Source organism: Pleurodeles waltl, chromosome 6, assembly GCF_031143425.1.
Source record: "Pleurodeles waltl isolate 20211129_DDA chromosome 6, aPleWal1.hap1.20221129, whole genome shotgun sequence".
NCBI classification, from domain to species: domain Eukaryota; kingdom Metazoa; phylum Chordata; class Amphibia; order Caudata; family Salamandridae; genus Pleurodeles; species Pleurodeles waltl.
Window position 1 is genome coordinate 830,552,390 of NC_090445.1, and position 13,418 is coordinate 830,565,807.

Consider the following 13,418-nt stretch of genomic DNA (forward strand, 5'->3'; position numbering starts at 1 on the left):
ACCGTTCATGTAAAGAACCTTCCAATAAAAAAATTCTTATGTTGAATCAGCAGAACCCCAAATGCTCAACTAATCTGGAAACAGTATAGCAGACTAAGTACATATGACAAATGTTCCTGTTACCTGACTGAAAAACATATCTGGCCAGGCCCTGCATTAGTTCTGCTGGCCACGTGGGTGGTGCAGACTCTCCTGCCTCTCTCTTTAGTCTAAATGTCAGCTCAAATCCAAAACCGCTGAAGCCATCTGGTCCAGTAAACCTATAAAAAGAAAAAAGAAAAAGAAACACATTAACTCTATTTATCCATTACTGCACACTTTGACATGAAACAGGCATCGAAACTCAAACTGGTTTCATGTTCAAGAACATAGTAGAATGATACCAAAAACAGAAACAATAGTTTGAAAAACGAAGACAATCTAAGGTTACTTCAAAGTACAATTAACTTTATGGACAACAAACTATAATGCAGGGAAAACATACCCAAATTTCATTTTTAGCTCTCAACACTACTACCTTATGTTTTAAGGCATATTCCACCTGCATATTACATTTTTCAGTTATCATTGATAACAAAAAAAATGTAGAGCATGAACTAATTGTTAGGAGCCCATTTTCCTTCCCTGATAAGGGTCAAACTCATTCATATTACATTCCAGGTAATGGTTAGGCAGTAGGATGCTGAAGAATACACCACAAACGTACCATATGACACCTTTGCAGCTCAATAGCATCCCACTGATGCATATAATAGAGAGTTCCAGCTAATTCTAGAACTAACCCAGTAGGAAAACCACAAATCAACTACACCAGGAAAGGATAAGGATGATGGCAGACATGTGAATGCTGTAAAGATTTTGAAATATTCTACAGGAGACATATCATACAGGCTTACACATCTAGCACGCCAAAAAGCCACTGTCGCTTGTGAAGAAGCAAAACGCCAGAAGAACTGTTGCTGCATATAATCAAATCTAATACTCACGATAATGTACTAGAAAGGAGCTCAGAAATGATGGGCTCGGCCGCTCCTCCAGAAACTATATGCGCACTCTCTATCATACACTACTGGAAGCTCTAAATATGTCCAACAAAGCCCTTGCATTATCCCTAGACGCAGAGAAAGCATTCGACCGCATCGAATGGCCCTATTTATTCGCCACCATGAAACACTTTGGCCTAGGAGAACAATTCATCTCTAAAGTCCGCTTATTATATGACCACCCTTCAGCACAGGTTAACTGTGGAGGTTTCTTATCAGACCCCTTCCCCATAGGAAGAGGCACTCGTCAGGGCTGCCCCCTGTCGCCACTCCTATTCCTACTAGCCATGGAACCCTTGGCAGCTACTATACGGAACTCCCAACAGATAAAAGGTATCCAAATAACCGGGGGCTTATCTAAAATCTATCTCTACGCAGTCGACATCCTACTAACCCTGACTGACCTAGAAACATCCCTACCCACACTGCTTTCCACCATAGAGGAATTTGCGCCTATATCTGGATACCGGGTAAACTGGGACAAAAGTGAAGCACTGCCTCTATCCCGCATGACAACGAGAGCAGCAGTGCATGGTCTGCCATTCCAATGGACGCCGACTCGCCTTAAATACCTAGAAACGTATATCAACCGAGGCTTGGAACATATAGTTAGAGATAACCTAGATCCCCTTATATCAAAAATGAAACTGGATTTTGCTAAATGGTCATTACTGGGTCTGTCGATGTGGGGAAGGACTCAAGCAGTTAGAATGACTACATTACCACGCTTTACATACGTCTTGGGCATGCTCCCCCTACAGGTACCCCTCCCGATACTTCGTTCGATTGACGCATCTATGAGGGCCTTTGTGTGGGGCTCCCTCTGCCCGAGACTGAAGCCGGCAACTATCCTAGCCCGACGCCCCTATGGAGGTTTAGGCCTACCCTCAATAGAACAATACTCACTAGCTTTACAAGTTTCACAGTTAGCATACACTCTCCCAAATACGCCGGATCCACCACAATGGGTGGTCACAGAGAGACTCCTAAGAGGGCAGCACACGATGGGAGGGGTATACACCGGCCATCCCTCCCCGCCTAACCCCATCCTCAAAGCTACTGACACAGCATGGCGCAGAGCCCATCGCCTGCTGGACATACATCCCTCTCTACACGCCCAGGCCCCTATAGCGGGGAATAAAAACATAAAAATAGGAGGGAGACCCCTCTCGTGGCCCCAATGGACGGAGGCAGGAATCCATAACATATCCCATATAATAGACGGAAACAACTTACGAACTTTCGCCTCTCTCCAGGAAGAGTTCGGTATCCATAGTAATCAAGAATGGAGATACCTGCAGCTCAAACATTGTATGCTCAGCTCACTAGGGGCTTCCCCCATGGACGTGTAAAATCTCACCCATTGTTACTTATCTTCAGAAATGGGGCCGACACAAAGGCGTTATGGCGGGCCTTTACGCCGAACTAACAAATCATCTCTACTCGCAACCCCTCCTTGAACGTTTACGGTTAAAATGGCAGGATAGACTAGGGTTAACCTACACAGAAGAAGAATGGTCAGACATACTAGAAGCCCTTGATAGGGGAGTATGCGAAGCCCGACTAAAATTCTGCCTATTTAAAGTTCTACAAGATTGGTACTGGACCCCCGTCAAACTTTTTAGGGCTGGATTGCCAACACATGCAAAGTGCTGGAGATGCATAGAACCCCATTGCGACTTACTCCACATCCTATGTCACTGTCCGACGATTCAGCCCTTATGGGATGCAGTACGTCATACCCTGCTGGATATTATCCAGATCCCAAACCTGACTCCTCCATCACTTATTCTCCTACATGATATACACCTATTCCCCTCCCTAACACGTACCCAAAAAAGGTTACTACACACCGCATTTGCCACGGCCAAAATGTGTACTCCGGCACTGGAGGGCTAGCACTGCCCCCACGCTGACAGAATGGATGACTGCCATGTATCAAACAGCCCCCCATGAACGAGTGATCTATAACTTACAGGACCAAACAGAACAATTTGAGGAAGTCTAGCATCCATTTTTGACAAAGTCATAAAACAGCTGGCGGAGGGCCAATGACCAAAGGTTTGAGAGAAATAATGATCCCCCCTTATAACCTATTTCGTTCACTTCCTCACACCTCCCTCCTCTATTCTTTCCTTCTCCTATATGACAGTTCGCCCCACTCTCTCTCCTCTCTTTTTTCACTTCCCAGCTGTCCCACTTAGATAACCACATTAGACACAGGATCGAGCAAGCAAACATCTTCTCCCGGTCCCCCCATATAACCTATTCCAGAACACCAAAATACGCAAGAAGAACGTACAACTTAAAATGAGACTTTGTAATAATGAACAGTCCGCTACGGACGGCCACACCACCCCCTCTCCTATGCAGTTGCTTCTCAGCACCAATCCCCAATAGAGGCAAGAACCCTTACCCTCATGTCATCCTATTTTAAAAAAAAAAGGGAGCTCAAACCTTAAAACCGACCGTCCCCGAGAGAGAAACCATGACGGACGGAGCATAACGACTGACACGGGGACAATAAACCCCTCCTCTCCTATACATCCAATAGTCCTCACACTCAGCAACCCCTCTCCCTCCCCTAACCCTCCTAATCCCCCTTTTCTCTTTATCTTCCACCACTCTTAACCCATAAGACACCCCTATTCATCGCTCCTTTGCTGCAAGACTACCATCCTGAATGTGCTTATGATGTCACACTTAATGGGCTAGAAATTGTCGTTAGATTGCATTCGTGTATGTACCCATTACAGAAATATTTAATGTGAAAAAGGAAAAATTGTGAAAATATTCACTATATATTTGTACTGTTTTTACCTTTAATAAAATAAATAAAAAAAAGAAAAAAAAAAAAAAAAAAGGAAATGATGGGCTGCCAAGTTACAAAGCACAAGTAACACTTCTCAAACTACACACTCAGCTTACAGAATACATGACACCATATACTACATGTCTCCTCTACATGAGCCTGTGAAAAATGCTATAGAACGAGGTGGGTTCTCCTTCACACAAACCATTGTAATTTGGCGGTTTAGTCCAACTGGTGTCAATGACTATAATCAATACTACAACTAACTACCAGAATGGAGAAGGTTATTAACTAATAGCCCCAAACTGGAGCCTGGAGCACTGCATCATTCGCAACACAGAAACATCTGGCAATCCTAACTTTCTTCTCCTCTATAAAGAGCCAACTCCTGGATGTCAGCTTCTTAACAACCTGCAATGCACTTCTACACTGAAATTAGTATAGAATAAAACCATGACGATATGCAATGGGGACTGGAGAAAGCGCATACAGTAAATCTGGAGGTGGTACTGTTGATAGACCAACTAACAAAAGGTACTGAAAGAATTTATGGGCACTGCTGATCCAGTCAAATCCAGCAGGATCCCATTACACACATACATCAAACAGTCTGCAAATACCATCTCCGTGCTGCTGAAGCTTTGTCAAAGATATGGGGGCTTAGTGTCTGCCCACTCTAGATTCTGCAGTGGTGAGCTATGCAATTTTGAAGCCTTGCGCCTGAAATGATGGCCATGCATGGCTGAAGTTGGCAGCTGCCTTTCTAGGTGTCAGAATAGGTGTGAGAGGGTGTATCTGATGGCGAGAGTGTCTGTCTGGGTGTGAGAGTGCGTACATCAGTGTTTTAGTGGGTGCGCCACTGTGTGCGGGTCTGTGAGTGAGTGCATGAGGGTGTCAGTGGGGGGGGGGGGGAGAGAGAGAGAGATAGAGATAGAGAGAGAGAGAGAGAGAGAGAGAGAGAGAGAGAGAGAGAGAGAGAGAGAGAGAGAGACACACACACACACACACACACACACACACACAGGTCACATAGTTCACAGTTACCTAAATCAGTCATTTCTTGTAGCTCTCTCCCCTTGAAACACTTGGAGTTGGTAAATGCTTTATATAAACAGAATTCCTCAAAGCAAAAGTGGCTCCCCTGGCACAGCGGCAGGGCCGATACTACAACATTCACTGCACTCAGAGAAACTCGACCCACAATGCTTTGCAGGTCATTATTTGACAAAACATTTTTGCCCATAACTCGCCTGTGGTGATCCTAGGATAATGGGCTCACCACCAAAACTTCTAGCACAACGTGCTCCATCTACATAATTTCTGGCTCTCCATTCTGCATTATTGGAGGTTATAAAATATTAACCCCCTTCCACCATTCAGTGTCTTTAAGTGCTCTCATGGCTGGAACTTTTGTTTTGCAGCTGAGAGTAGTTCATTTTAAAGGCATTGTTCGTAATATCATTGTTATAGGCCTGTTATCCCAGAAAACGTGTAATGCACTATGCCTTTTAGAGGGGAAATGTATGGTTACTTGACATTATCCTCTAGCAGCTAACTATATAGGTATATGACTAGGTTTCTTACAAATGCTATTTTAATTGTGGTATTCTCTAGGGGCTGTTTACAGTCATATCAACTTATCAAATATTCATGGCATGGAAACTTGTCTGATAATGCATTGCAGGGCATTACTTTTCCAAAACATTTTTGCTCATAACTCAGCCGGTGGTGGTCACAGAACAATGGGACCACCACCAAAATGTTAATCACAACAATGTTTTTGAGGGGAGGGGGGGGGGGGGGGGGATCATCATGATAAGAGTGTTCAACTGGCCAGCCTGTCAGGACAAAGGAGGTATTTGGCCTGCACCCATAGAGTCCTTAACTTATACAGATTTAGAAAACATACGTTTTTATACATTCTATAAAGTCCTGAATTTATTAACTGTCATCAGATGAACAGTGCATCAGAAACACTGATTTTGCCACAATTTTGCTAAATTCACTTATATTACATGATTGATTGTTCATCCTACATTTCTGAGAACCCACACTTAATAGGCACTGCCGCACGCACCCCAGGTATTCCAGGAAACATTTATTTGGTTAGGGTTCCAGAATTTTTGTTTGTCCATCTGAGAAACGTTGATCAAATTCTTCAAAAAAATTAAGACATATCCAAATGAATCTATAAATCCTCAGGCTGCATTGAGATACTGAGCTGTGTTTGCACTGATACACAGCCCTGAATGCGCCAAACAAAAACATACACTTTGCAGGGGTGAAGAGAGTCCAAAAAAAGGGCACACATGGCTGAACTACATGATGCCGATTTTAAATAAAATCTCCAGCACATAAGTCACAAATACCCAGGATACCCTGAAAGGATTTTTATTTTTTTAATAACATGAGGTTATCCAGCATTTAAAGAATCCTCAAGCCAGACCCAAACAATGGTTTACAAATGTGAAGGAATTATGTTAAAGTTTCAAATATTAATTGTACAATTCACATCAACCAAATGTGGATTAAAAATCTGCATATGCATGCACGTACTATGTAACAGCTGCACACACAACTGAGTTCGGGAACAACCTGATGCAAAATGTACACTTCAACTAAAAATATTGTTCCGAAGTGAGACGCAAATAAACTACAGACAATCTTAAACAGAAGAAACGCTATTGTAAGGATTTCAAAAAAACAAAAATAACCCCCTAGCGCGCCTGGACTGGGAGTTAAAACTGTGTTTTTGACAATGTTTTCTCAAAATGCAGCACAAACAGTAGATACAATGTTGACAACATAAAAATACAATTTAGTTTCATATTAAATTTGTTTTATGAACATAATCTAAAAAAACTATATTTCACGCGATGCAGTTAATAGGCTTCAGCACTCATAGGTAAAGGCCGAGCAAAGAGCGATATTCTACTCTACTTTAACAGACTAAAACTGAAAGTACTGTACGGTTTTAACACACTAGTTGTGCTTCTTCGGTCACATGGTTCCTGCACAGAAGAATACATTACAGCACAAAAAGGGACTCGGTAGGTGGCCCGAGCCTTTTCTGCATTATGAATGGCGTTAACGACCTCCAACAAATGGGATTTTGAAACTGAATCCTATCTCGGGAAAGCTTTCCACATGGCGAGGCTTTCTTCGAGGGTGGTCTGCCCCCAAACCAATTCTGCTCAGTTCTTAAAGAATTCCAGACAACGTTTGCAGGATTTATAACCAGACTCCTCGTCTACACGACAGACAACGTGGGATGCAACAAACAGAAAGAAAGGAACAAACCTAACAACCCTCTAAATACGGACCATAACATGAAAGAAAGCAGCGATGTAAGCGCAGTTTAACTCAAATACAGTGCCCAAACACTTATTAAGTTAATATCCGAAATTAAAAAGTAATAAAGGTGGATGTTAATACTAAAACTGGGAAATCGACTATCTTGTCTAGGTTCTCCGGTAATGCACCAATGCCGCGTTAATATGCCTAACAGTAACTGGGAAGAAAAGAAAGTGCGCTCGCGCTGCAACAGCTTTCTTTGCACTTAAGACAGGCGCGCAAAGTGCTTTTACCGTGGTCAATACTCAATGCAAGACGCAACGGCTGCTCGATGGAGCCTCCTTCGAAGGAGAGACAGGCCTGTGTTCTCTCTTTCCACCTACCACCTCAAAATGTGAAGGTTTCTGAGGAATGTTTTTTTCGAATAACTATCAGCAGCTGTGTTCTTCAATGCACACTGAACAGCGCGAAGGGATGTGTGTAAAAATGAAGCTAAATCAGATATATTTAGGGCCTCACTACAGATCTGTGGGGCGGAAAAGCTGCCAGTGAGGCTACCTTCCTGCGTGCCCCATTAAAAGTTCCCCGCTGGGTCAGCGGGCGGAAACTGTTTCTGCCCCCTAACCCAGCAGGGAACAGCCCACAACATTGACACGGCTCATAATTGAGCTGGCGCAATTTTGCAGTGCATAGGGTGCAAGAGCACCCGCACACTTTTCACTGTCTGCAGTGAAAAGCGCGATGGAGCTGTCAATGGGAGCCCCTGTACTGCCCATGCCAACTGCATGTCCACCCCCCCCACACAAACTCTGCCAGCTTTTACATGGCAGTGCTACCGCCATGCAAAAGCTGGCGGAGAAGGGACTCGTAATCCCCAAAAGTGGCGCTGCATGCAGCGCTGCCCTGGTGGATTAGGACCACCGGCACAGCCAGCCCTCCCTGTGGAGGGACAGTGGCGGTGCCGGCAGGCCGCCAGACTAGAAATGAGCAGCTAAGTGTTGCTGTGTAACTCTGAATACTTCAGTGCAGTGCTTACATTTGTAAAAAGAAAGAATGCCGGTGCCCTAAGAAAATGCCCAGATGTCAGCAGCTTGTGCAATTAAAGGTAGTCGCCTGTGCGCATCCAGAATCCACATTAGGACTCTTAAATTCACTACCAGACTATCCCTACACTTTTATCCCACTCATTCACGGTCCTTTTTTAGGTCAAGCTTTGGCAGCAGGCATGCGCCATTTTCGACGTTGTAATCAACTTCTTTGGGCTTTCAACATGCCCATCTCAAACTTAGCACCTTCATTCGTTCCTTGGCCTGCCTTTCAAAATGCCCTTGATTTCGTAAGTAAACGTTTTACGTTTGCCCTACCTTGAGGCTGCTTTGTTACCGCCGTGGAGACAGACTCTGTGCAATAATGCATGTACCAATCGGCCTTATACCTTAGCGTGACGCACTACTTTTTAAGGTTTCACCTGCACAGCGCTTGCGCTGTGCTTACAAAATCTCTTGTGTATAAAAAAAAAATATTAAAAAAAAAAATCCTAAAAACAGGCTTAGAGCCCACCCATTACTTTCTTACACTCACCACTGGTTGGCTCAAATGTCTCTTACAACATCCTTTAACCAGACTACATGCGTTTCTCAGGTGCAATTTCTGTGGCCAGCTTACCTATGACCTCTAGGCCAAAATATGCTCTCAAATGACCAGACCACATATCCCCTACCCCAGGAGGCAGGGGGCAAATACTAGAGGGCAGTCACCATTGTTTGTTCTCTGACTCCGGCCGTTCCGCATGGGCCACATACACAGAGGCACATGCAGGAAATGCTGTGCAACATCTTTTTGGGTTGTTTGTTAGTCTGTGTTTACTGTTGATTTCCCTTATATACTTCCAACATTGTCTGCAGCAAGCACACATGCATGCAGTCTCTCGTGCTTTGCAAAACATGTATATTGCTTGTCTTTACAAATTCAAAGCCACACTGATATGCACGTGTGCCACTTTTTTAGCCATCTGATTTGATTGTGGGGGGCCACTTTTATTTTGGTGTCCGGGCAAATTTCTTGTCCCATTCTGACCCTGCCCACTCGTATGTTTAACTCAGACTCGTCATAAAGTGCAGATATACCAGTATTTTTGCTCCACATGCTCGACTTGCAGAGAACAGAACATGTTGTTTTCTATATTGAACATAATAAAGGCCAATAGTGAGCTCTGAGACCACAGCCTTGGGAAAACTATTACAAGGTTCAATTGCAGTTATTTGTTTTAGGCTGGTAGTTGACTAGCACAGCCATTTCAAAGTTTTAGCACCTGCGCACGGAACAAGACTTAAAGGAGGGCTTTTTTATAAAATAAGCAGTGTATAAGGTTTTGAAATGGAAAACTGGAAAGTTTGTATAGAACAAGTACAGTTGTCAACCAGCTCCATGTCATAAGTATGAGATTCAGCATGCCCTGATTTTTCATCCAGCATGTCCAGTAAACATGTAACTTCTCTAGATCAAGTGTTGAGCCAACCCCCACTCCCAAATTCCATTTGTCCGTACATTTACTGTTACTGGGAAATACACTATGACACACACACACCCTGCACCCTCCCTCCCCCCCCCATTAGTCTTCCCTACGAGGTCTATTGGTTTTGGCAACGTTTTGTAGCCATAATCTACACTTGCACACATGCTTTGTAGCGTGCCTAAAATCAATTTAAAAAGCATCATGGTGCTTTTTATAATTATTTGTAGCCACTGTGAACAGCTGCCATGCTGCTGTCCAGCATGGCTACAAACCATTGCCAAACCTTGCACTGACCATGCTGTACAGCATGAACAAAAGACAATGGCAGAGCCAGTAATCTCAAAGGTGGAATCTATTGGTTTTGCCAATGCTTGTTTCCATTTTCGTTCAGAAGAGCGATTTACTAGAGTACCACTTACGTACAAGTTTAGAAGTTTAAAAATATACAAATGGGTGCATTTTAAACAGAAAAAACACAGAAATTCTCCATGTGGCTCTCTCTGCACAGCGGGAGAGCAGATACTACAATATTCACTGCACTCGGGAAAACTCCCCCCATAATGCTTTGCGGGGCAGTTCTTTTACAAACAGATTTTGGCCCATAACCCAGCCTGTGGTTGTCCAACGACAACGGGACCACCACCAAACCATTCAGCACGACGCACTCTTCCTGTCTAGGTCATCTCGGGGTCCCCATGCTAGATTAGGGAGAGAACCCAAATAATAACGTCTCCCACCATCGGTGTCTTTTTTAGGCTTTCATGGCTTGAACTTTTGTTTTATGGCTCAGAGTACTTTGTATTTTTAAGGGCCTTGTTTGTAATATTTTTGCAGTAGGCCTGAAAATGTGTAGAGCACTACGCCCTCTAGAGGCTACACTGCATTACTTTGAGCCATTCTATATTCATGTAGTTATGCCCTCTAGAGGCTGACTATATGGTTACAGGACCATATTTCTTCCAAATACTATTTTTATTGTGGTGTCTTCTAGGGGATGTTCTGAGCATTACAGTCAAGATACTACAATGTTCACAGAATTCGGAAATGCACCCCCAATGCTTTGCGGGGAATTCCTTTTACAAAACATTTTTGCCCATAACTCATTGTGTGGTAGCTATGGGACAATAGGACCACCATCAAAATATTCGGAGCGACACACTCTGTGTAGGTCATCTCTGGGTCTCCAAACTAGGTTGTGGGGTTGAACCCACAATAAATTTGCCCTCCCACCATTCATTCTCTGCTTAAGCTCCCTCATGGATTTTTTGTTGTACAGCTAGGAGTGACGGGGGTCAAGAGTTAGGTGCAAAGAAAAGGGAAAGGGGAATCAGCCATATATTTCGGTGTTTAAAACATTTATTCCTCTACATTGCGAATACCAGCCTAACATTTAAAATACATTGACTGTATACAAAAAGAACAACAGAAGAGGCAGCTTAACTGCAAATTAATGATAGTGATTTTATTAAGAATGGCACCTGCTTTGCAGCGCTATGAAACAGCACAACCTGTATTACCAAGCGCTATATAAAAAGTTATTTGCAGACTGCCCCAACACGCGCCAGACAAAGAATCCCGGGGGAGATTATGTGGCGCAAGTACCAGAACTGTAGTCTCCGGAGCTGAGGAGCACGCTTCGAGTCTTGGCGCCGACTCAACACCATGTGATTCTGGGCAAATCACTTTATCTCCCCATGCTACCAAAAATGAATGTGTTGTTGTGTAATGTTTTAAGGACCTGTTTCTAATATTATTCTAGTAAGCCTGAAAATTTGTAATGCACTACGTCCTCTAGGGGCTAAATAGTACATTGCTTTACATTCTGCCATTCTATTTTTATGTGGTTTTGCTATCTCGCACAATGCCAATCGGAACCAAGGCACATCCAAGTGCGTGGTTTTGGGGTACAACACAGCTCGTCCAAACAGAAAAGTGCAAGTACCTTGGTGTCACCATTGACAAATCAGGAAACTTTGTGCATCAAAGAGGGTGCATAGTGGGGGAAAAAAAAAAACTTAGCCACAGCACTCTCTCTAAAAAGATTAAAAATACACTTGACCAGTCCCTCATACACCCCCCTCTTACAAGTATTAAAAGCCAAACTCCTGCCCACAATAACATACGGAGTGAAGTACAAACAGGCAGAAACATAGAAATCACACAGTGAGCAAAATATACCGGATGATTTTTAACCTCCCTAAATTTACTTCCCCAGCCCAACTGAGACTGGAGTTTGGCCTACAGGATCAATCTCTTTGCACGGTGCGTATATTAACTTCTGGAGCAAAGCCCGTAGTACCACTCAGGACTCCCTCAACTACTATCTGTGGCAGGAGGTCGAACGTAAAAACACCTCCCCATTCAGAGTCTACCTAGACCACTCACTTAAGACGACTGGGCTTTATTCCCGCACAGTGCCTTCAATAAAGCAGCTGGGAAACAATCAGGCTTCAATCACTGTTGGAGGACAAATCAGCCTTCTCACGGATATCACATGCGTGGATGACTCTGTATACCTACACGTCTCTGGCACCACAGCTATATCTAGGCCAGGGCTTCTTGAGGCAAATAAAAGGAGCAACCCTTAAAGCATTGTCTAGGGCTCTTATTATGTGCTCTAAATGTAGGACAGGATCAATCTCTTTGCACGGTGCGTATATTAACTTCTGGAGCAAAGCCCGTAGTACCACTCAGGACTCCCTCAACTACTATCTGTGGCAGGAGCTCGAACGTAAAAACACCTCCCCATTCAGAGTCTACCTAGACCACTCACTTAAGACGACTGGGCTTCATTCCCGCACAGCGCCTTCAATAAAGCAGCTGGGAAACAATCAGGCTTCAATCACTGTTGGAGGACAAATCAGCCTTCTCACGGATATCACATGCGTGGATGACTCTGTATACCTACACGTCTCTGGCACCACAGCTATATCTAGGCCAGGGCTTCTTGAGGCAAATAAAAGGAGCAACTCTTAAAGCATTGTCTAGGGCTCTTATTATGTGCTCTAAATGTAGCCCCCTGGCTGAGAGACGCAACAAACACTACCTGCCGCCGATGCAGTGAGGATACAGAGGATCTTTTACACGTCCTCTGCCCATGGGATCATCTTGTATCAGAACAAAAAGCTGTACTAAAGAACAAATTTAAAGGAAGAGGCTTACGGACAAGGAGGCAAGCTGTGCTGGCGTGTTTTGCACCTAGGGATCTGCTATTGAACTGTAAAACTTCTATCCCTGGTAACTCAAAAGCAGCATTCAATAAAGTGGCATCACCCTCCCTCAAACTCCTCACACGGTCCTTCTGGTATAAGACCTCCACCATTGTGATAAACTGGGCCGGTACTGGCGGTTAAACTAACCAACTAAAAGGGAAATATGTAAGGCTGTGCAAACTGTCTTATGCAGTGGGACTAGGGTAACAAGGCAAACAAACAACAATGGTAATTTATTAGGTAATGGGTGGGTCACTTGGTAGATTGGGTGAAACCATAAGAAGGCATTTCACAGCCTAATGCTTGATATCGGTATCAAGAAATGTTTTATCCACAAATTGAATGAGTAATGTTTTCAAGAAGCAAACCATTTGCTATATTTTTACAATGTGTGTTATATGCATCAGGAAGGAGCACAAAACCAAGCAGCAGGAGTTTGTGTAAATCAATTAGACTGCTAAAGATGACCTATTAACGATATGAAGATATTTTAAAGTATTTTCGACATTGTAATAGTTTTAAGTAACAAAACAATAAACCTT

At 43.5% G+C, this 13,418-nt stretch overlaps 1 protein-coding gene across 3 annotated transcripts in view; it reads right to left on the minus strand.

Moving 5' to 3' along the window:
- Positions 1-13,418, minus strand: part of SUFU (SUFU negative regulator of hedgehog signaling) — a 401,082-nt gene that overhangs the window by 307,135 nt on the left and 80,529 nt on the right. For all 3 annotated transcript variants that reach the window (XM_069239511.1, XM_069239512.1, XM_069239513.1), the window contains exon 3: positions 124-260. In XM_069239511.1, coding sequence (XP_069095612.1) covers positions 124-260 — 137 coding nt within the window. The remainder of the gene's footprint in view (positions 1-123; positions 261-13,418) is intronic.